This window comes from Perognathus longimembris, chromosome 23 (genome assembly GCF_023159225.1).
Source record: "Perognathus longimembris pacificus isolate PPM17 chromosome 23, ASM2315922v1, whole genome shotgun sequence".
NCBI lineage: Eukaryota > Metazoa > Chordata > Mammalia > Rodentia > Heteromyidae > Perognathus > Perognathus longimembris.
Genome location: NC_063183.1, coordinates 17,760,834 through 17,783,876, shown reverse-complemented (window position 1 = coordinate 17,783,876; position 23,043 = coordinate 17,760,834). Strand labels below are relative to the sequence as shown.

General features: G+C 46.2%; 4 protein-coding genes and 4 non-coding genes across 8 annotated transcripts in view; 2 read left to right on the top strand and 6 right to left on the bottom strand.

Moving 5' to 3' along the window:
* The window catches only part of Map2k1 (mitogen-activated protein kinase kinase 1), a 67,979-nt gene extending 63,729 nt beyond the window's left edge, over positions 1-4,250 (top strand). The window contains exons 9-11 of the mRNA XM_048331889.1: positions 2,026-2,087; positions 2,456-2,501; positions 3,278-4,250. Of these exons, the coding sequence (XP_048187846.1) occupies positions 2,026-2,087; positions 2,456-2,501; positions 3,278-3,391 (222 nt within the window). The 3' untranslated portion in view covers positions 3,392-4,250. The remainder of the gene's footprint in view (positions 1-2,025; positions 2,088-2,455; positions 2,502-3,277) is intronic.
* Snapc5 (small nuclear RNA activating complex polypeptide 5) lies at positions 3,360-11,241 on the bottom strand. The gene is made up of 4 exons (XM_048331890.1): positions 11,079-11,241; positions 9,863-9,952; positions 8,088-8,222; positions 3,360-3,495 (listed from the first exon to the last, which is right to left on the bottom strand). The coding sequence occupies exons 1-3, from the start codon at positions 11,166-11,168 to the stop codon at positions 8,106-8,108; spliced, it is 297 nt and encodes a 98-aa protein (XP_048187847.1). The 5' UTR covers positions 11,169-11,241; the 3' UTR covers positions 3,360-3,495; positions 8,088-8,105.
* An 854-nt stretch (positions 11,242-12,095) lies between these two features.
* Rpl4 (ribosomal protein L4) lies at positions 12,096-16,781 on the bottom strand. Its single transcript, XM_048333124.1, has 11 exons — positions 16,776-16,781; positions 16,341-16,406; positions 15,370-15,541; positions 15,064-15,170; positions 14,489-14,627; positions 13,889-14,013; positions 13,437-13,566; positions 13,040-13,196; positions 12,739-12,822; positions 12,520-12,640; positions 12,096-12,426 (listed from the first exon to the last, which is right to left on the bottom strand). The coding sequence occupies exons 1-11, from the start codon at positions 16,779-16,781 to the stop codon at positions 12,187-12,189; spliced, it is 1,347 nt and encodes a 448-aa protein (XP_048189081.1). The 3' UTR covers positions 12,096-12,186.
* Positions 13,314-13,383, bottom strand: LOC125341255. The gene has a single exon (XR_007208936.1). It is a non-coding gene; the product is annotated as a small nucleolar RNA SNORD18 (small nucleolar RNA).
* On the bottom strand, positions 14,094-14,165 carry LOC125341254. Its single transcript, XR_007208935.1, has one exon. It is a non-coding gene; the product is annotated as a small nucleolar RNA SNORD18 (small nucleolar RNA).
* On the bottom strand, positions 14,787-14,885 carry LOC125341257. The gene has a single exon (XR_007208938.1). It is a non-coding gene; the product is annotated as a small nucleolar RNA SNORD16 (small nucleolar RNA).
* Positions 15,249-15,320, bottom strand: LOC125341256. Its single transcript, XR_007208937.1, has one exon. It is a non-coding gene; the product is annotated as a small nucleolar RNA SNORD18 (small nucleolar RNA).
* Positions 16,782-16,800: 19 nt separating the features above from the next.
* The window catches only part of Zwilch (zwilch kinetochore protein), a 34,115-nt gene continuing 27,872 nt past the window's right edge, over positions 16,801-23,043 (top strand). Inside the window, exons 1-2 of the mRNA XM_048332777.1 lie at positions 16,801-16,978; positions 21,281-21,332. Coding sequence (XP_048188734.1) covers positions 16,926-16,978; positions 21,281-21,332 — 105 coding nt within the window. The 5' untranslated portion in view covers positions 16,801-16,925. The remainder of the gene's footprint in view (positions 16,979-21,280; positions 21,333-23,043) is intronic.

The window sequence follows — 23,043 nt, the reverse complement described above, 5'->3', positions numbered from 1 at the left end:
CAGTAATCTTAGCTACCTTTAGAAGGCTGAGATCTGAAAAGTTCAAAGCCACCCTGAGCAGGAAAATCAGTGAGTTTCTTACTTTGAATTAGCCAGCAAAATCTGTGAGGTACATCTCAAGAAGTAGAGCACCAGCCTTGAGTGAAAAGACACAGCCTCACAACTGGCACAGAAAAAGGAAAGGGATGGAGAGGAGAAAGGAGGGAAAGGGGAAAAAAAGGATAACTTGTACTTGCCATTTTTCTGAAATCATACCCATAAAGGCTCAAATAGGTCCCTATGTCCACCATGAACTTTACAGTGAAAAATGGTTCACTCTGCTAGGGACCTTTATTTACCTTCCTACTGTCTGTAGAGCCTAATCCTAAGCACCTTGGGCCTAGGGAAAGAAGGGCAGGCTGTGATCTTGGCTGCTTAAGTATTTCAGGAAGGCAGCACAGGCAGGAGTCAGGAAAAAGCCACTTCTCTCCTTCAGGGAGACCTGCATTGTAGCCTAGGGGAATTCTTCCTTTGTAGGTCAAGCTGGCCTAGGACTCCCAGTCTTCAGGCCTCCGCCTCTGGGGTGCTGAGATTATAGGTGTGCAGCACACCTGACTTAAAATAGCCACGTGAGTGTGCATTTACACTGCTTCTTTCTACATTTTCCACTTATTTTTCTACTCACCTTCTCCAAGCACTGCTGAGCTGGGGCAGATTGATGTCAACCTTTTTATGGAAGGGAGGAAACTTGGGATCCAGGATGCAAAGTAGCCCAGGTCTTCCCCCACCCCACCCCACCCCCTGCCTTAATTTCCTGCTCCCCACAGCCCCTGCTGGTCCAGTCTTGACTCTCTGCACTAGGGGGTCTTCTGGGTGGACTTGCTCTGGGCCACTGTTCCAAAGGGCTGAGTTGTAGCTAGCTGATCTCAAATCAAACTAGACCTTCAGGGCCTGAGGGCTAGGCTGAACTCTTTGGTGGGGCATGCAATGTTCCTTTTTGTGGTGGCATTGTTTTGTTTGTCTCTATGTTGCTTAGGCTGTGCTCAAATTCTTGAGTTCAAATGATCCTCTGGTCACAAGCCCCCAAATGCTTGGACTATAGGTGTGTGCCATTGTGCCCAACTTGTTTCATTTTTGTGGGGTGTTTCTTTTTTTTGTTTTGTTTTTTGCCAGTTCTGGGGCTTGGACTCAGGGCCTGAGCACTGTCCCTGGCTTCTTTTTGCTCAAGGTAACTACTCTACCACTTGAGCCACAGTGCCACTTCTGGCTTTTTCTATATATATATGTGGTGCTGGGGAGTCAAACCCAGGGCTTCATGTATACATGGCGAGCAGTTTACCACTAGGCTATATTCCCAGCCCTTGTGTTTCATTCTTAATCTTGAAATACCTGTTGATTGGGAGTTACATATTAGGGCAGTGACATCCTAGGTGCTGTGGCTGTGTCTAGAAACCAGTTCTTCCAAGGAAACTACATGTAGCTCACAGCACTAGTTATGGAAGTGCACTTGGATCTCCTGGCACCTGGGGCTCCAGAGCCTGATAGCCAGTGGCCCACAGGATCAAGTGGCAAACAAGATCTGTGGTCAGTATTCTGAGACCATGACACAGCTTTTCTGGAAAGTACAGTAGGTGGCATTCTCCTAGACATACCTTCTACTATTGTTTTATTAATGTCTTGACTCTTGAAGATGCAGAAATTGGATTTTCCCCCCTGCTTATTTCTGCAAGTGTCAGCAGGCCTGAGCTGTGCCTGGTGGCTTGAGCATCCCCCTAGCTGTGGCTGTCAGTAATTGCTGGTGACATTGCCCTGCCAGCCCCACTGTTAGAATTGTATTGTCAGAATTCAGAAGGGTTCAGAGATACAGTGTCTCAGAGAACAATGATTTGTTCAGAGATCAGTCAAGAAGTAACACTTGGCAGGTTCGTAGCACAGCTGGACCACCTGTGGTTGCTACCCTGTATGACTGGATGAAGGCTGGTGTTGGGGGAACAGGGGCTGGAGTAGGCAGCCACACATTTCTCACTTGTTGACATATTTTTGCAGCCTCCTCCAAAACTGCCAAGTGGAGTATTCAGTCTGGAATTTCAAGATTTTGTGAATAAATGGTAAGTCTGCTCCTTGTTTATGAGAAGGGCATGCCCTCAACTGGTCAGGCTCCCCACCCCATTTCTGGGGCCACCACCCTTGGCCTTCCCTTGCGTGAATCCCTGCCTGCTGTCCTAGCACTCGCTGGAATGCCAGGGTTCCTGTCTAGTTGCTGTCGCTGTTGGGCACTTGTTCTACACGGATTGGCTTTTTGACTGTAGTTGAATTCAGCAAGGATTCATTGACTCCTTGTGGGAACGGTACCCTGGAAGATGAGGAAGGCTCAGGCACCCCTCAGGGCCTACAGCATGGAGCTGACAACCATGGAAACATTTTAACTGGTCCCAGTGTCAGGCAGTAGCTCTTACATTATCTTCCTCCCTTTCAGTTTAATAAAAAACCCTGCGGAGAGAGCAGATTTGAAACAACTCATGGTGAGTACATTTATTTCTGGTTCCTACAGTGCCTCTTTATTCATCTGGTCTCCTCTCAGTCATCTGTCCTGTACGCCATTCCCTGCTCTGCCCTCACCTCTGTGAGCCCAGCTGAGTCTGGAGCTGCAGAACGCCAAACATCAGTGTGCCTTATCCTCTATGAGTTTAGAGGAAAAGCTGAGATGACCTCACATCTGGGATGCTAGAGGAAGGCCTGGTGGACTTTTTCTCTTGAGTTTTATTTATTTATTTTTTATAAAGGTAATGTACAGGTTTACAGGTGCAGAAGTCAGGTAAAGAGTACATTTCTTTTTGGACTGCGTTACTCCTTCATTGCTCTCTCCCAGTTTTTCCCTCTCCTATTCAACATTTGATCCTGGGATCTGAACTCAGGGCCTGTCCCTGAGCCTTTTTTTTTTTTTTTTTTTGGCTTAAGGCTAGCTCTTTACCACTTGAGCCACAGCTCTTCCTGCTGTTTTGGGTGTGAAGAAGGGTTGTGGAATGCAGTACTGGACTTGGATACCTTGGCTAGCCTGCAAACTGTCCACCATTTCCTTTGTCCCTTCTAAGTTGTGAGGTCCTAAAGACAGAGTTCCATCCCTCTCTCCCCACTTCATACTGCAGGAGGAGCTCAGAGAGGCGAGTGCCTGGCCAGGGCCTCCTCGCTGGCCCCTTGGCTGCCCTGGGGTGGCCTCTAGGAGCTCCTTCCAGGTGTGGCACGCAGATGCTGGAGCTGAGACTTAACACACTTCCTCCTCCTGTCTCCTTACATGCAGGTTCATGCGTTCATCAAGAGATCGGATGCTGAGGAGGTGGATTTTGCTGGTTGGCTCTGCTCTACCATTGGCCTCAACCAGCCCAGCACTCCAACACATGCAGCTGGCATCTAAGCCTTTGGGCAGCAGCGAAGATCAAGTTCTCTGCCGGGTGGTGTGCCATGTTGCTTCCAGGCCTATCTCCCATGCTTGTCACTGTTCAGACGTGTGCATCTCACCTGTGACAAAGGATGAAGAACACAGCATGTGCCAAAATTGTACTTGTGACATTTTTGAAATTACTGTCTTTGTTACTATTGTTTTCCCTCTGTGGATTGGCTTTGTGCGTGGGGCTCCTTGTGTGTATGTGGGTGATCCACACACACGCCAGGCTGAAGTCCAGTGAGACTGGTGACATGATCCTTGCTGACACTCGCACTGCTGGTCCTGCCCTGACACTTGGGCAGATTCCCGGGAACAGGGTGGTACGACTTCTCTCATTGAAGGAGTAGAGGAGCCTTGTGAGACCCCACAGGCAGTGCACGTGGCGCATGCTTCGCTGCTATGACAAATGAGCATCACACAGTGTCCCTCATCTTAGTACATTTGTTTCTGATGTAGACTCGAGCCGCTTCATCACAAGCTAGCCAGAGCCCTCCACTGCCATGAATAGCCAGGGCTTCACCAGTCTTGTCTACTGTGACTTGTAGACTTCTGGTTGTTTCTGTATTTATTTTTCAGTAGACTGTGTGGGGTACTTAGTGGTATATGTCTCTCTAAATTTGGATTAGTGTTTCCAAAATGGTGATATTTTGAATGTCACGTGGATCAAGGCATTAAAACGTGTCAGACTTGTATCTCTGCCCCCATCCAAGTACCGATACTATTGTAAACGGGTATAGTGCCTAAAATTGTATGAAAATCCTTTTAATCATTTAATCCAGATGTTTAACAAATTTAATCTCTTATTCTAATAAATATGCTATCAACTTCAGGGATGAAAGATATGCGTGTTTTTGTGAGAAGCGATTCAGTTTCTCTAGTGTATAAGGAGTGATTTACTGAAGACAGGAAGGAAGCTGGGGGGCTTGTTCCACACCATGAGCAAGTGCAGTGCAGTGCACTAATGGGGCTCCCTGCAGGCCCAGTCTTTGTACTGATTCTTTTCACACAGTGTGATTTATAATCACCTTCCCTGACCCTGTGAGCAGAGCCTGTCTTTTCCTCTCATCCCTTCATGAGGGAAAAGCCCCACTGGGGCTTGGGAAGAACTCCAGAATCACAAGCTACTGCTCTCATTTTCTAACACAGAGCGGAGTTGAAATCCAGGTATTGGAGTCTATAACCCTAGCTGCTCAAGAGTTGTGAGTTCTGAGGATCAAGGGTCAAAGCCAGCCTGGGAAGGCAATCCAAGAGACTCTTCTCTCCAGTTAACCAGCAAAAAGCCAGAACTGGCACAAAAAATAACCTGGCTGGAGGCACGACTCAACTAGTAGAGCTCGGAAGCCAACTGTGTGCTGAGTAATAGCAACAGACCTGAGTTCATTTCCTGGAACCAGCTGAAAGAAACCCTAGCTATATCTCAGGCTGTGGTGACTCTACAGTGAAAGTAGGTACTCAATATATTGTCTACCAAATTGTTTTTATTCTAAAAATGAAAGATTATATGTTTTTGTACGTATAGATACACATAAACTTTGGTTTACTATCATCTTTTTTTTTTTTTTTTGCCAGTGCTGGGCCTTGAACTCAGGGCCTGAGCACTGTCCCTGGCTTCTTTTTGCTCAAGGCTAGCACTCTACCACTTGAGCCACAGCGCCACTTCTGGCCATTTTCTATATATGTGGTGTTGAGGAATTGAACCCAGGGCTTCATGTATAAGAGGCAAGCACTCTACCACTAGGCCATATTCCCAGCCCTATAAATCTCTCTTTCAAAGAAGAAAATGAGCTGGGCGCTGGTGGATCACACCCACAATCCTACCAGGCTGAGAACTGAGGATCACAGTTTAAAGCCAGCCTAGGCAGAAAAGTCCATGAGACTCTTACCTCCAGTTAACCACCAGAAAACCATAGTACTGTGGCTCAAAGTGGTAGAGCGCTAGCCTTGAGCAAAAGAGCTCAGGGACAGTGTCCAGGCCCTGAGTTCAAGCCCCACCACGGACAAAGAAGGAAATGAGAGAAGGTGTTCTGACAGAGTCACAGGTCAGTTCAAGGAAAAAAAGGGCAGCACTGTCCGTGGGGACATGGCCCAGTCGGCACTGGGTCCGGAGGCATACTTATCCCTAGGGAGGAATGGTGGAGTGTGAGTGGTGGCAAAGGGGGGAGCTATAGCTCAGTGCAGCTGTTTTCTTCAGAGGGGCTTGGCTTCAGGGCCTGTACTCTTGCCTTTGTCATTCATGACAGGTGCTCTACCAGCGGTGCCACAGCTCCACTTCTAGCCTTTCCTCTGGTTCGTTAGGTGAGAATCTCTTGGACTTTTAAAAATTCTCATTTATTTTTGCTGGTCCTGGGGCTTGAACTCAGAGCCTGGGATTTGTCCCTGAACTCTGTGCTCAAGGCTAGTGCTCTACCTCCTGGAGCCACAGCACCACTTCCGGCTTGTTCTGAGTAGTCTGTTGGAGATAAGAGTCTCATGGACTTTCCTGCTTGGGCTGGCTTTGAATCTTGATCCTTAGACCGTAGCCTCCTGACTAGCTAGGACCACAGGCATGCGCTACCGGCACCTGACAGTCACTGTTTAATAGTAGGAAAAGGACAACATGTGGAAGTCAATCTGGACCTCACATACAAACCACTCTGCTCTTTGATGCTCAGCTTTACTTGAAAAATTGAATCTCAAGCCAGGCGAAGGTGGCTCACACCTGTAATGTAATCCTAGCTATTCTGGAGGCTGAGATCTGAGGATCACAGTTGTAATGGGGCCCCCCCAAGGGAGGGGACCACAGTTGGTCCAAGGAGGGACAGGATCCCCCATTCCTCCAAGAGTCCACTGTTCAGAGACAGTCTCAAGTAAAATGATGGATTTATTGGGGAAGTAAAAAGTATAATGACTGGCCAGGGTCACGGCCCAGACTCAGGAACTGGGACCGCAACCATAAAAAGGCTGGCTGGCCAGGAGCTGGGACTGTGCACGTTGGGCCACGCTTGGGGTTGGGTTATAAAGGCAAACACCACAAGGTCAAGCCTGCCACAGGCAGATGGCCAATGAGGTTATAACACTTACAGAGCATGCCAGGTCACACGCAGGTGGCCAATGGAGTTACAGTCTGCCTCATAGCAACTGTTTGAACCAACCCATCATTTTAGTTAAGACTTGGCGCATAGATTTGGTGGGGCTCACATGATGCAGGCGGATACGCCTACTCGTGGGAGGGCACAGGTTTAACCTTGAATTTCCCACCACTCAGGTGATCAAGCCATTTACATATTATCACAGAGAAGGGGAACTTCCCTGGAAAGGGCGGGGGAGATGGAGTCGCTTCTGCTCTTTAATTTGAGATGGAGTCAATCTGACACCCCACAACAGCCAATGATGGCGCTGGCTAGATCTGACCTCCATATTAGAATAGTTTGAAGCCAGCTAGGTAGTCTGTGTGACTCTCTATCTCCAGTTAATCACAGCCAGATGTAGTACTGTGGCTCAAGTGATAGGTGCTAGCCTTGAGCGCCCAGGCCTTGAGTTTAAGCCCCACAACTGGCGCACACACATACAAAAAAATCCTTTAGTGCACATTTGCTTTCTAAGGACGAGAAACGGGTTTGAAGTTATCCCTTAAAGATGAACTGCTGCTTTCTCCTTTGGTCCTGGAAACCAACAAACCTCCATTAAGGCTATTTATCTAGTTTCCAAGCTTCCAGTATAAGCAACGTTTCAAAGTAAATAAGGTGACAGCTACACTACAGGGTTTCCGTGGCTGAGGCAGCAGTAGTCTTCTCTAGTGACCACACCCTTTCTTTGTCATCTTTCTTTCCTAAAGGGTTACATAACTCAAGGATTCACACAGGCACACCTTTAGCTGATTTTCTTAAAAGAGGGTGGGGGCACTACTGACTGGGAAGGCCACTTGCATTTCTTAAACTCCACCCTTTTGGCAAGTGCCAGACTTGTTGTTGGTTAGTCAGGGGACTTGAATTCAGGGCCTGGGTGCTGTCCTTGAGCTCTTTTCCTCAAGGCTAGTGTTCTAACACTTTGAGCAACAGCACCAAGGCCAGTTTTTAGTGGTTAAATGGAAATGAGAGTCTAGTAGACTTTTTGGCTTTGAACTGTGATCTTCAGATCCTGAATGGCTAGGATTACAGATGTGAGCCACCAGTGCCCAGCTTGCCAGACATTTTCAATAGTATTTCAGAGGAAAATTTACTGTCATCTTGTGTGCTTAAACTCAGGGCCTCATGTTCTAACCTTGTTTGCTCAAGGCTGGCTATAGCTGGCTGATACTCTACCACTTGAGTCACACCTCCAGCTCCAGCTTTTTGCTGGTTAATTGGAGATAGTGTCATAGACTTTTCTCTTTAGGATGTCTTCCAACTGTGATCCTCAGATTTTACCCTCCTACAGAGCTAAGATTACAGGCATGTAGCAAAAAACTGTTCTTTGAATATAGTTCCTGAATCTGATCACAGACCACACTGTTGAAACTGCTCAGTATTAAGACATGCATTTTACAATTTCTGTTACTAACTTTTGTTAAAGTGCTCTGAAGCTTGAGTTATTGATGGAGCTATCTGTATAGCTCCACACTTTCAGTCCTGTCATAGTGCCATGGCAAGATGACTTCTTTGAAAAGAGAAAATGCCTGAGACATACATATTTAATTTGTTTAACTGACCCTGGCTTTCATTCCCCTTTAGGAATCAGATTCCTCCTCTTCCTCTTCCACCTCCTCATCCACCACGTGGCTCCTTGTGCTCAGCTCCAGTGCAGTCTGGTTGATCGATGCTTCGTTGTCGACATGCATTAACATCTGTGAGTGAAGACTATAGATTAGGAGGAACAATAGTGGTCTCAAGATAGATCGGGGACTGAGAATGTAGCTTAGTGGTAGAGTGCTTGCCTAGCATGTATGAAGCCCTGGGTTTGATTCCTCAGTACCACACAAACAGAAAAAGCTGGAAGTGGGGTCTTGCAGACCCACAGTGGCTTCAAACCTCAGTCCTCTAGGTCTTAGCCCCTGGGGTAGATAGGATTATAGGTAACCACCATGACTAGTTCCTTTCTTTTTTGTGCCAGTGGTTGGAGCTTGAACTCAGGGCTGGGAGTGGAGGGTAGGTGCTGTGTCTTAGCTTTTTCCCTCAAGGCTGGTGTTCCACCACACGAGCCATAGTTCCACTTTTGCTTTTTTTTTGGTTAATTGGATATAGTCTCGGATTTTTCTGCTTGGGATTGCCTTCAAACCCAGGTCCTTGATTTCAGCCTCCTGAGTAGCGTGGATTATAGGTGTGAGCCATTAGAGCCTGGCTACTCTGCAATCATCACGTGGAAAGAAAACATTCTAGAGCAGTATCATTAAAGATTTCTGCTAAAGCTCAGGCACTACTACATAGCATAAAACTGGAACAGGAGTCAACAGATGTACATAATACAGTACTTTCCTACGTCTAGGATTTCTAGAGGATAAAAATTTAAAGGCAGTGATTCCACTTTTCAGCAGAAGATTCAAAATATGGCAGGACACAGCTTCATAAAGAAATGCACTTTCAAGCTGGATGCCAGTGGCTCATGCCTATAAACCTAGGCATTCAGGAGGCTGAGATCTAAATCACAGTTTGAAGCCAGCCTAGGCAAAAAAGCTGGCACAAAACAAAAAACACTTTTAGATAGGAGTTAATTAGGGGACAAGTTCTAAGTACTCATTTTCTTCACACACATCAGGTAAAAACTGCTAAATGAAACAACCCACAGCCATGGGCTTCACTTTTTTTTTTTTGGGGGGGGGGGGGTTTGAAATCAGGGACTAGGCACTGTCCTAGAGCATCTCTTGCTCAAAGTTAACACTCTACCATTTAAGCCATAGCTCCATGTCTGGCTCTTTTGGTAGTTTGTTAGAGATAGGAGTCTCACAGGGTTTTCTGTGCTGGCTTCAAACCATGATCCTCAGATCTCAGCTTCCTGTGTAGCTAGGATTACAGGTGGGATCTATCAGTGCCTGGCTTTGACCTCGCTTATTTTTGAGTCTTACAGAATTACTCACAAAGCAAGTTTTTCCTACATAAATCTCCAATATTCCCAGGGTTCATCTGAGTGACTACAGGAGGTGAGGTTCCCTGAAGCAGTAAAAGTGTAACCAGTTTGGGGGAGGGCGGACAATTATCATCTGCATTAAAGATTAATGTTGAGTAGCCATCTTAAGAAAATTCTGCTGGGAGGGCTGGAGATGTAGCTCATTAAACTACCAAATGCAAGGTCCTAGGTTCAATTCCCAGTACCAGCACTAAAAGGGAAGCCAGGGTTGCCTAGCTTGTAGGAGGACCTGGCTTCAAGCCTTAGCACTTCCCAGAATCCTCTGGGCTATGTAATTTGCTTTATGGCAATATCTGACCATCCAAGTGGCAAGGAGCAGAGTGGACTGCATTCTTGTCCCAAGGGCCCTCTGATTGAGCTTACATCATGTGACTGTTCAGGTACAGGCTGAGAAGGTGGCATCTCATTCCCTCTAATACAATTGATCATTGACTGAAGGGCCAGTTCTTCAACCTAGAAAAAAAGAGTTGAGGTCACTCTGTTGGGTACTCCACCGCATTTCTGATGTAGTTACATTTCTGGCTGGTACCATGAGAAGGGACTAGAAGCTCTAATCTCTGCTGGATGGGAGGAGGCAGCTTTTAGCTTTCCCTGGCTTTTACAGAGAAGCAAAGACCTCAGCCCTTTTCCTTTAAGCTATAGAGATCTTCCAACTAAGCCACAGGCTTCCATTTCCCCAGACCTAGCAATCTGGGGAGTAAACACCAAATGTTGTACCACTAAAAAGGCGACATCTTCTGCCTCCAACAGACAGCTGGGTTTCCTAGGTGTAAGCCTGGCCACTCAGTAAGAAAGTGAGGCAGGAAGAAGAGAAAATGGCAGAAGTAATAGAGTACTTGGGGGCTAAAGTTTCATCAACACATAATCATTAGATACTTGTAGAATCACTGCTGGAATATGGACACCCAAGTCAAAGTAGGCCATAAAACTGCCTTGAGGAAAACTGATTTTTTTTTTTTTTTTTTGCTACATCTCAGGTACTTATAAACCCTTTTCCATTTACAAAGGGCTTTGGTAACCCTGGTGTCATTTGGACTGAGGATTCTAAAGAAGGTTGCTGAGCAAAGTTCAGGATCATCTCTCCGGTAGGGAATGACCCCCAGGGGTAGGAGGTGACCCAGGCATTCCTCCTAGGCTCTGGGCTAACAGCCCGGGGAATGCCAGAAATGTCAGGCTCTAGAAGACGTTTCTCTCCTCGCCCTAGATGGTTCCTGTGCATCGCGGGAAGAGCTGCAGAATCCCTAGCTTCGCGATACTAGGCGCCCATGCAAACTAGTAGAGAATAGCTGAGGAGCAGGCGGGCAGGCAGGGGGCAGGCCTGGCCCGCGGCTTCGGGAGGGGGGTGTGGATGGGAGAACTGAACTTATCAAAGATTCCTGGGTCAGCTCGGAGCTGCAGGGTGGAGGCTCTGAGGGGGACAGGAAAATAATCGCAGAGCAAGCTGCCCTGGAGATTCAGCTCCACCGAGTATGAAAGACGCCAGGTCTGTGGCACTAGGCCAAATGAAGGCCGGGAGAATCGGCGGCGTCGAGCGGCCGCCGCAGAGGGCTGGGCTCATCGCGCCGGCGATGGGGGTCACCTTGAGGCGGTTCAGCTGGTCGTGAAGGGCGGCCTTTAGCCGGAGCAGGGTTTCCTCTTCCTTGCGCAGCTCCTGAAGGCGGCTAAGCATGGTCGCAGTTTAGAAACCCCGCCGGGTTTCCGTGGTCGCCCGGCGATGACGACACAAGCGAGCGCCGGAAGCACATCAGTCCAGCGCCATACCGGAAGACGCTTTTACTATGCGCACTATTGACCAAGGACTGCCCCGAGATAATCGTTGACGGCTCAAATCTAAACTCTCTGCGCTTGAAGAACGGCCAAAGACCCACACAGAACAAGACGCCAGAGCTGTAAACAGGTGTCTGGCTTCGTTTTGTGCCTACTCGTTCCTCAGCAAACCCCTGAGAGCACAACACACTTCCGCCGTGCAGACGTCACTCCCTGGTGCTCATCCGGCAACCGGAAGTTACCACCGCCGGTGTTGGATCTGCTGCGCCCTCTTGCCTCCAAGGCAGGGAGTGACAGGGGCGGGGCTTCAGGGGGCAGTCTTGTGGAGGTGTGGCCCCACGCAGAGCGCCACAGAAATCACCAGTGAGTAAATGTGGCTTAACCACACTGGCAACATGCTTTCGCACAAACTTAGCTTGGAAATAACAGGGTGCCAACCACCCAGGCAAGGAAAAGCTGCCAATAGCCCATCTATCCAGTAGGATTTGCAGGCAGCCCCAAAATGACATCTCCTTTGGGGGCCAAAAAAATTGCCTCTCAGGAGATAAGTCAGATGGATTCCATGTTTGAGAAAGCCTTTAACATGCAAGAACAAGGGATGGGAAAGTGGCTGAGTGGTGGAGTGCTCCTCAGTACCACATGCAGAGAAAAAGTGGGAAGTGTGCCTGGGAAGTGTGCCCGGGAGGATCAGGGACAGTTGCCCCAGGACCCGCAAAAAAAAATTTGCACGGATAAGAGAATAAATCCATTTAACACCAAATTACAATGTAGGGTAAAACTGGAATTAGGGAAAACTACTAAATTCTAAGGAAGTCACGACACACTCAAATGATGTTTCTCACTGCATCTTTGATCGGGTCTTTATTCAACTCAGCTGTCCCATACTATGACCTTTATGTAATTAAACAGATTGTAATTGTTTATGCAGCAGGCTTCTTTTCTTCTGTGGTAGCTTTCTTTTCAGCTGTTGGTTTCTTTTCAGCTGGTTTCTTGGTAGCAGCTGCCTTTTTCCCCAGAGGCTGCTTTTGCTTTTTAACATCAGCAGCCTTCTTTCCTTTCTTACTCACCACGGGCTTCTTCTCTCCAGCCCTCTTTTCTGCAGCTGCCTTCTCATCTAATTTGGCTGCCAATGCTGCTGCTTTCTTTACTCGGATTTTGTGCTGAAACAGATTAGCCAGAAAAGTGTAAGAATGAAATTTTTAAGAATACACAAAGCGGCCTTGCAGTATCACTAAAAGCAATGTATCACTTACATTTCTTGCCTGACGAAGGATGGTGTTTCGGCGCATGGTCTTTGCATATGGGTTCAGTTTCAACATGATTCTCAGGTTTTTCAGTGGGTTCTTCTTCAGAACTCTGCGATGAATCTTCTTGCTATAAAAACCAGGCAACATTTTATTTATATTATGCACATCCATAAAATATTAAGTTGCAAGTGTGGCAATTTTACAAGTCAGCATTAAAAACTTTACCGTGGTGCTCTAAGGGCTCTTTGGATCTCTGGGCTTTTCAAGATTCTGCTGAGGTCTGTATTCATCATCTTGTGCATAGGAAGGCTGAATGAAAAGATTAAGACCAGACTCGTAAATTTTCATGTATGTGTAACTATTAAGTTTTTCCGCCCCCCCAGTCCTGGCGTTTGATGCACTCTACCAGTAAGACACATTCTCAGCACTTACACTTTTCTCTGGAACTAAACCTCTAGCTCATTTAGCATGTTGGTTTGCACAAGAGCAAATTTAAGTATTCTTAATGAACAAATCAAACACTCACTTATAGTTACTCTTGAGGGAGGCAGCTTTACGCCAAGTGCCATACAATTCATCCAACTTCCGGAAAGCACTTTCAGTCCAAATGCAGAATCGACCCACATGACCACCAGGAGCAAGTTTTAAAATGTTCAGTTTGCTGACATTAAGCAAAGTAATTCCTTTTAAACAGAAAGGTGCGTTAGAAGCCCTGTATTTCAAGACAGCAAAATATTTTCTGCAGTTTACTATGCTACACAAAATATCTCAGAACTATCTTCCTGGGAAGCAGCCAGCCAGGAGTCAGAACTTCCACAAAATCATGCATTTCAGAAACACGGACCATGAAGTGGAATCTCATCATAGTGAAAGCTGAGCAAGCTAGCATAAAACTGAAAGTAACCAAAATACACAAAGATTACCAGGGATGTTTCTGAAGGCCTTGATGATTCCATTGTCTTCATTATAGATGATGCAAGGGCCCTTGCGCTGGATACGCCGACGGTTTCTCATTTTGCCCTTGCCAGCTCTCATTCGCTGAGAGGCATAGACCTACCAAATGAGCAGTTTTAGGAATTGAAGTCTCTTCAACAGATTGGCACAGTTAAAAACACATTCCAACTTAATGTATGTTAGTGACACCTTTGTCATTCCCTATAAGGCAATAGCTATGTACACAACACCCACACTGCACACAGAACCTAGAAACCTGTGTGGATATTTGAACACTGCCTTCTTTTATCTCAGATGTGAGCAATCTTATGGGGGACCTGTAAGCAATGCCCATCTTCTTTAAGCTTAACTCTTGATGGTCACAATGTATCCGATGTGTACTTATCAAGGACTACATTGCAAATGTGCATATTAAACCTACCTTTTTAATGTCATTCCAGGCTTTCAGCTTCTTAAGAAGCAAAACAGCCTCTTTGGTCTTCTTATAACCCTGAACTTTATCTTCGACCACCAAAGGAAGTTCAGGAACTTCCTCAATTCGATGACCTGACAAAACCAGTCCAATATGAGTTATTCTGGTACAAACTTTATACATTCTACCAAAGCAAAATGACTAGAAATCTGCCAAGATCAGAATTTCCACAAATATCATGTGTTTCAGAAACACGGACCAATTAAGTGGAATCTCATCATTTTGGCAAACATGTTGGCAATTATGAACAAGGTTCAGGCAAAAGAAACAAGTGCTTCGAATCACTGCTATAATATTACAGCCAGGTACTGATGGCTCACACCTTGTTAGTTACTTGGGAAGCTGAAATCTAAGGATCATGGTTCAAAAGCCAGCCTGGACAGCAAAGTGGGTGAGACTCTAATCTCCAACAAACTACTCATATAAAGCCAGAAATGGTGCTATAGCCCAAATGGTAGAGCCCTAGCCTTGAGCAAAAGAAGGAGAGAAGCGTGTCCATGTTCAGAGTTCAAGCACCAGGACTGGGAAAACCAAATACGTATTACAAACCTTTAGACATGACCAATGCTGGTAAGGCTGAGGCAGCCAGGGCAGAACAGATGGCATATCGCTTCTGGGTTGTGTTCACTCTACGGTGCCAACGACGCCAGGTTTTGGTTGGTGCAAACATGCGACCTCCTCGACACATCTATTTACTGAGTTAAGAACTACTATACAGTGCAGTTGTGGCTCAAGTAGTAGTGACACCTCAAACTAAAAACCAAGAGTGTGGGAGGTCCTCAAGCCCCCCCCCAACATAATAAAAACTTCTATCTCTCAGATTTTAGAAGCTAAACAAGTTATGCCTTGCTCAGTAACAATTTTCGTCAACCTTCTGAACCAGCTTACTGACAGCAGGCAACTGTCGCCATGAACAGAGTAAGACGCAAATTACGACATCATTGCAGGCAAACATGAATCTAAGAGACTAAGGAGAATTTTTTAGTCCCACTTGTCTAGAGCAATGCTTTACTGTGTGCTCTGTGGATGTAAATTAGCTTCAAAGTACTTATGTCAACAAGGCAGATCCAGCCTGGTAAGTTCCATGGAAAGCTGACCAATGTATGCAGTGAAACAAAGGATACATTTCCAAAGGCACCCTGGCCAGAACGGTGAGTCCCACCACCTCGAACTCTGGGAATACGAGCCACAGCTCTGCCTGTACCCCAAGACTCAGCACTGGTCTGATGACCTAAAATTGGGAAGAAAGTGATACGTTTTAGCAACCTAAGTGGCACTAACCACTGACTTACTACACATGGTAACAATCAGCATCAGAATATCCAAGAAAATCATGTTGTTCAGAAACACGGACCAATGGAAAGGAATTTCATCACAACTGTAAGGAAGCTCAACAGTACCATCCCATGGGGGAAATGCAAAATCCATACCTGCTAATTCACTGACAGCATAGGGCTGCCTGTTGTTTTTACGCAAGTTGGTATGAACAAAGTTCACGATATCTGGTCGAATAGGAGCCTTGAACACAGCGGGTAAAGTGACATTTTTGCCAGATGACTCCCCTTTTTCAGAGTACACTGATATCAGGGGACGAGCACACGCCTGGAAGGGGGGGGAGGAACAGACATTACTCCTTTGACCACCCATACAAGAACACTCTACTGTTCTCACCCTATGGCCCCACTTAGCATGATTCTTCTCATCCCCTTCAACCTTAATGCTGCTAAGTCCCTATAGGGACTTACTAAAATTCAATGTTGCTACATTTGGTCTAACTCAACTCTGATCGCCGCCTTATTTCTGTTCTTTATCTTCCAGACACAGACAGTAAGTCATACTATGTATCATAAAATCATAGTTAGCTGGCAAAGTCAAACAGGAAAATTGTCTACCCAAAGTTCACTTTTACTTAAACACTCAAAGTCGAATAGAGACTAGCATTCAACAACAAAGGCACACATTCTTTCCCCTTTATTAAAACCCCCTCCCTTAGGAGACGGAAATACACATTACAGGGCAGCATGTGAAGCTACAGGCCCCAAGTTCAGCCTGGCCTCCATGCTCCCGCCCCCGGGTAGGTTAGTCCAGCCGCCCGTGAGTTCCGTCCTCAGCAAGAACCCAAGTTTTCCACGATCCAAGAAAAGGCAGATTCCTAAAAATCGTCCCAGAGCCTCCGCGCGCTCCCGGGGCGCTTCCGGGCGCGTGCGGTGCCGGGACTCACACGTTGCTTCTAAGATGGCTGCCGGGCTGCCGCACAGCCCCACTGCCCAGCAGGAACAGGCGCCTTCGGGCCTCCATCGTCTCCCCTCTCCCGTTCCCGTAGCTCTTAGGTCAACTCTCTCCCCCTCTCTACGGGACCCCGGGGCTGGCGAAAACGGCAGCGAAGGCGACCTCCACTCACCATGGCGGGGAGAGGAGAGGGCCACGCTCCTCTCGACCCGGCGGCTCCCACAGGAAAAGGAAGTGCCTATCACTCCCACTCTATATGTGTAACCCTCAGCCCGCCCCCCACGCCCTGCCCCGCCTCGGAAACCACGCGGAGACCCCGAAACACCTCCGTACCGCACCCGAGAAAATCCAAACAGCGTCTGCTTTATTGACGCGTATGAACGAACGTGCTGAATTATTCCCCAAAGTTAATAATCAGGCTTAGAGAGGGGGACTACTTGTTGCGGATTGATCCGCCAGGAGGCGTGGCCAACGCTCAGGAGCTGAGTTCATTCTTTTGGAACTCACGATTATATTCAGCTCTTTATTTCTCTTTTCTCTGACGGGAGTGGAAGACTAGGGAATAACAGTGGAGAGGACAACAACAACAACAATAACAACTTTTGACGGGCATTGCGGGAGAACGCGCGGAGCGTGGTGTGGAAGTAGTTCCGGCGGGGCGGGGTCACGGCCTCGGTCCGCGGCGGCCTGGGCGCGAAGTTCAGTTCGGCGGCTCGGGACGGGAGTGGGGCTGCGCCGGGAGTGGGGCTGCGCCGCGATGTGGGCCCGGAGGAACCGAGCGGCCCGGGACTTTTACACCCGCCTTCTGCAGTGAGTCCGAAATTATTATTGTGGACCTGGAATAGCATTTCTCCCTCGAGGGCATCCGAAGCCCGTCCCTCCAGGTTTCTTTTTAACCAGACTTGAGGCGGGCTCGCAGCTCCGGTGTGGGTTGGGGCCTTCCAGAAAAAAACAAACAAATAAACAAGGAAAACCACCCTGGGTTTCCCAAGAGGTGAAAGGTGACGGGTGTTCATTCCGCTGGTAGAGCCGGAATGGATGCAGCCCCCAGCATGGAGGCCCTCCCCCCCCCTTCCCTTGTGGCTAAGGGTAGTGAGATGGGGGTGGGGTGGGGATTCTGTGCCGTTCTGCACCCCAGCTCAGTGGCTGTCAAGTGTAGCCTGTCAAACCCCAGATTGCAGGGCTCCACGAGCTCTGGTGGGGCAGGGGTGCTCATTTGATGGGTCCAAAGAATTGTCCCATCTAACCGATTCAAGATGAAACTATGCTGTTGAGACATAGCACTTGGAGAACTGTGGATGGGCCTGTTATTTTCTAAATGGCATTTGTGTGTGTGTGTCAGCTCTAGGACTTGAACCCAGGGCTTGGGTGCTGTGCCTGACATGCATACATGCGTTTATACATTTATGTATATATGTGTGTATGTATGTGTGCATGCATGCTCTACCTCTTGAGCCACAGCTCTCCTTCTAGCTTTTTGGTGGTTCATTAGAAGTAAGAGTTTCAAGGACGTTCCTGCCCAGGCTGACTTCTATCCGAGATCCTTACTGTCTCAGTCTCCTGAGTAGTTAGTTACAGACTTGAGTGGTGCCCAGTTAAGTGCCTTAAGTTTTCATTTTCTATCGCTTTTTTGTTTCATCGTTCTTGTTTTAAGAAACAATATCGTGCTGGGAATATGGCCTAGTGGCAAGAGTGCTTGACTCGTATACATGAAGCCCTGGGTTCCATTCCCCAGCACCATTTTTTGCCAGTCCTGGGCCTTGAACTCAGGGCCTGAGCACTATCCCTGGCTTCTTTTTGCTCAAGGCTAGCACTCTGCCACTTGAGCCACAGCGCCACCTCTGGCCATTTTCTATATATGTGGTGCTGGGGAATGGAACCCAGGGCTTCATGTATATGAGGCAAGCACTCTTGCCACTAGGCAATAGTCCCAGCCCAGAAACAATATCTTTGAAAGCCTGTAGATCTAATCTAGTTGTTTTTAACTGCTACATAGCATTCTATGATTGCTTTATGTTTTAAGTCCCCCATTGATACAAGTGAATTCTTTCTTGTTTTGTAAGTGTTATTACTCCTAGTCTCCACCAAGTTTCTTTTAAGTCTCTTGTATCTTTCAGTGTCTGTGTATCCAGCTGCCTACTGAAAAAATTTTACATGGAATCTCAAAGGCAATGCCATAAGACTGACTTAACTCTTTTCTAAATTAAACTGACACTTTACTACTGAATTCTATATTTGAGTTAAAGAGTTCTAAATTTGAAGATGAATGCTAGCAGCTTACACTTGTAATCCTAGCTACTTAGGAAGCTGAGATCTGAGGATCTTGGTTCAAAGCAACCTGGGCAGAGAAGTCCTACCAGTAAAAGTCAGAAGTAAAGATGTGGCTTCTGTGGTAGAGTGCTATCCTTGAGTGAAAAGACTACGGGACAGCGTCCAGGCCCTGAGTTCAAGCCCAATACTGGTACAAAAAAATGAGTTCACTTAAGATCCCAGTTGCCTTCCCTTTTTGTCCTCCTCCTCCTCCTCCTCCTCCCTTATTCAGTCTTGTTATTCTTCCTTACTGTTCTGTCCCCCATTATCACTTCCCCAACATGCTTCAAGTTACAGCTGTTTTCCTGTATTCTAAGCTATTTCAGCTTCATATTACTGACAGCAAGATCTGTCTTACTGAGGATCTTTTAGTAAGTTCTTCTGGCCTTTCAGGATAAAACTCAAGGTCAATAGCTAAATCACCACCACAACAACCAAACACCAAAACAACAGTTTTATTTGTTATCCCAGCACCAAGCAAGAGTACCTGACATATAATGTACATATGTAATAAAATGATCCATCAATGTCCCTGAATTAAATGTAAAACACAACTTACAATCTTGCACATTCTGGCAAAAATGAAACACAGTCCTCTTTTCCTGTTCGGTAGATCATAGATAATATCAAAGAACTATACATGGGGGCTAGGAATATGGCCTAGTGGTAGAGTGATTGCCTTGCATACATGAAGCTCTGGGTTCCATTCCTCAGCACCACATATATAGAAAAAGCCAGGAGTGGTGCTGTGGCTCAAGTGGTAAAGTGCTAGCTAGCCTTGAGCAAAAAGAAGCCAGGGACAGTGCTCAGGCCCTGAGTTCAAGCCCCAGGACTGACAAAAACAACAACTATACATAGTATCCTGAAACAATTTCCTTGAGTGACTATAAGGATATTTTTCTTTGTCAGTGTCAAGCAAACTGATGTTCATTTAAGTTGTGCATTTTGTTTATAGTTTAGATGCTTTGAGATCACTAGTAAAAACTTTTTTTGTGTGCCACTATTGGGGTTTGACCTAGGTTCTATTCCTAAGCTTTTTGTGCTCAAGGCTAGCACTTTACCACTTGAGCCATAGCTCTACTTCCAACGTTTTGGTGGTTACTTAGAGATTAAAAAAAAATCTCATAGACTTCCCTGCCTGGACTGGTTTCGAACCTTGATCCTCAGATCTCAGCCTTGTGAGTAGCTAGGACTACAAGCACAAGCCATTCATGGCCAGCTTAAAGTTTTTGTTGAATTAATAATTATTGGATGATATCCTTAGAGGTTTCTACTTCATGTGTGTGTGGTACTGGGATTTGAACTGGGCCTTATACTGCACAGGCCCTTTGCCACTTGAGGCATTCATAAAGTCTTTTTATTGTTGGTTATTTTCAAGCTAGTCTTGCTGTATGCCTGGGCCAGCCAGGTCTAGGATCCTACTACTTGTGTTTCCTTTGCTGCCAGGCTGATACCTGCCTATCGCTTACTGCACTCAGTCATTGTGTGGGGGTGACACAGGTTCCCAGCCATTGGTTGAGATGGCATCTCAAGAACTTCTTATGCCCCAGTGGCCTCATACTGTGATTCCCTCAGTGTCTGCCTCCCAAATAGCTAGGATTTGGGCCTGGGAATATGGCCTAGTGGCAAAGTGCTCGCCTCGTATACATGAAGCCCTGGGTTCGATTCCCCAGCACCACATATACAGAAAATGGCCAGAAGTGGCACTATGGTTCAAGTGGCAGAGTGCTAGCCTTGAGCAAAAAGAAGCCAGGGACAGTGCTCAGGCCCTGAGTTCAAGCCCCAAGACCGGCAAAAACAAAACAAAATAAATAGCTAAGATTTCAGGCTTGAGACATTGTATGCTGTGTCTTTACATTTTTTAAAAAGAAATACGGTCAAGGGGTGACATCCAAAAAGAAATGTACTCATTATCTTATTTATGTAACTATAACCCTTCTGTATCTCACCTATGTAACAATAAAACATTGAAATTAAAAATATTACTTTTCTTTCTTTTTTTTTGCCAGTCCTGGGCTTGGACTCAGAGCCTGAGCACTGACCCTGGCTTCTTTTTGCTCAAGGCTAGCACTCTGCCACTTGAGCCACAGCGCCACTTCTGGCCATTTTCTATATATGTGGTGCTGGGGAATCGAACCCAGGGCTTCATGTATAGGAGGCAAGCACTCTTGCCACTAGGCCATATTCCCAGCCCTCATTGTTATTTTTCAATAATAGCTCATAAAGTGGAGGATAGAGACTTCTCATTTGTGCTATAGAAATCTTTAGGATTGAGACCCTTTAGTAATTACCCACTCATTCAGTGTCAGATGGGTTACTTTTCCTTTCCAAAATCATATAATAAATTGTGGGGCTGGGAATGTGGTTTAGTGGCAAAGTGCTTGCCTAGCATGCATGAAGCCCTGAGTTGATTCCTCAGTACCACATAAACAGAAAAGGCCAGAAGTGGTGCTGTGGCTCTAGTGGAATAGTGCTAGCCTAGGGCAAAAAGAAGCTCAGGGACAGTGTCTAGGCCCTGAGTACAAGGACTGGAAAAAAAATTTTTTTTTAATTGCACTTTCATTTTAATTGGTGATGTGTTTGAAAAGACACAAAAGTAGGGGTTAACATAATACCTTGCTACCTTTATGAAATAATTGTATATGTGTAATAATTGTAAGCTGTCAGAAGTCTGTTTTCTCATTTCTTCTTAACCTAATCCTTTTCCTTCCCATCCCCCATGCCTTAGAGCTGCCATAGTACTTCTGACATGCAGAATGAAATGCTGGCTAACTATGTCTCACATGTGGTTCTTCATTTCAGGGAATTTAATGAGGAAAAGAAAGGAAGCCGTAAAGACCCATTGATCTATGAGGTATGAGCAACCTATTTGGTTTTTAAACACAATTCCTAATGCTGTGTGTGGTGTTTATTGTAGTATACACAAAGTAAATTTAACACTTTTGGGGTATAGTTCTATGAATTTCCACTTTCACTACCTTTAGCCATATAACTGGCCCATAATGAAGATAAAGAATATTCCTTTCCTCTGTAAGCATTTTCTTATACCCTCTTTTGGTCAGCATTCACCCTGCTCAGGCCCTGCCAAATGCTGATCTGCTTTCATTCTTTGCAAAACATCATACAAATGAAAAATGCATATAGTTCTTTGAGTTTGGCTTTGTTCCAGTCAGTATATTGTATTTGGGATTTGTTAACGTTTTGTAGTAGTTTGTTTTCTTTTTTTTTTTTTTTTTTTTTTGCCAGTCATGGGGCTTAAACTCAGGCCCTGAGCATTGTCCCTGGCTTCTTTTTGCTCAAGGCTAGCACTGTGCCAACTTCAGCCACAGCACTACTTCCAACTTTTTCTGGTTTATGTGGTGCTGAGGAATCAAACCCAGGGCTTCATGCATGCTAGGCAAGCACTCTACCACTAAGCCACATTCCCCGCTCCAAAAAAACTATTTTTAAAAGCTCATGTGTGGGGCTGGGAAGATGGCCTAGTAGTAAAGTGCTCGCCTCATGTACATGAAGCCCTGGGTTTGATTTCTCAGCACCACATATACAGAAAAAGCCGGAAGTGGTGCTGTAGCTCAAGTGGTAGAGTGCTAACCTTGAGCAGAAAGAAGCCAGGAACAGTGCTCAGGCCCTGAGTTCAAGCCCCAAGACCGGCAAAAAAACAAAAGCGCTCTCGAGCGTGTCTGTCCGTACGTGCGTGCGTGCGTGTGTTTGCCAGTACTAGGGCTTGCCTGGGTGAAGTCCTTTAGTTTTTTGCTCAAGGCTGACACTCTAGAACTTGAGACTTGAGACGCAGCTCCATCTTTTAGTGTTTAATTAGAGATAAGTATCTCTTAAACTTCCCAGGCTGTCTTTGAACCTTGATCTTCAGATTTCAGCCTTCTGAATAGCAAAGATTAGAGACTTGACCTACTGATGCCTAGCTGAGCTAAGCTTTTTGAAAATGAAGCCAGATGGTCATGGTTCACCCCTTTAATCCTGGCAACTCTGGAAGCTGAGGTGTGAGGATCACCATTTGAAGCCAGCCTGGGCAGAGAAGTCTGTGAGATTCTTATTTCCAATTCACCATCAAAATACTGAAAGTGAAGTTGTAGTTCTAACCTTGAGCAAGGAAACACTCACGCCTTGAGTTCAAGCCCCAGGGCCAGTACAAAAAAAGGAAAAGAAAAGAAGTAAATAAATATATCTCATTTAAAACATGTCTTATGGGCTGGGGATATAGCCTAGTGGCAAGAGTGCCTGCCTCGGATACACAAGGCCCTAGGTTCGATTCCCCAGCACCACATATACAGAAAACGGCCAGAAGTGGCGCTGTGGCTCAAGTGGCAGAGTGCTAGCCTTGAGCGGGAAGAAGCCAGGGACAGTGCTCAGGCCCTGAGTCCAAGGCCCAGGACTGGCAAAAAAAAACAAAAAAACAAAAAAAAACATGTCTTGTCATAGCCAGGCGCTGGTGGCCCACCCCTGTAATCCTAGCTACTCAGGAAGCTGAGATCTAGGGATTGTAGTCTGAAGTCAGTTTGGGCTTCAAAAACCAGATGTGGAGCTATGGCTCAGGGACTGAGCTCAGG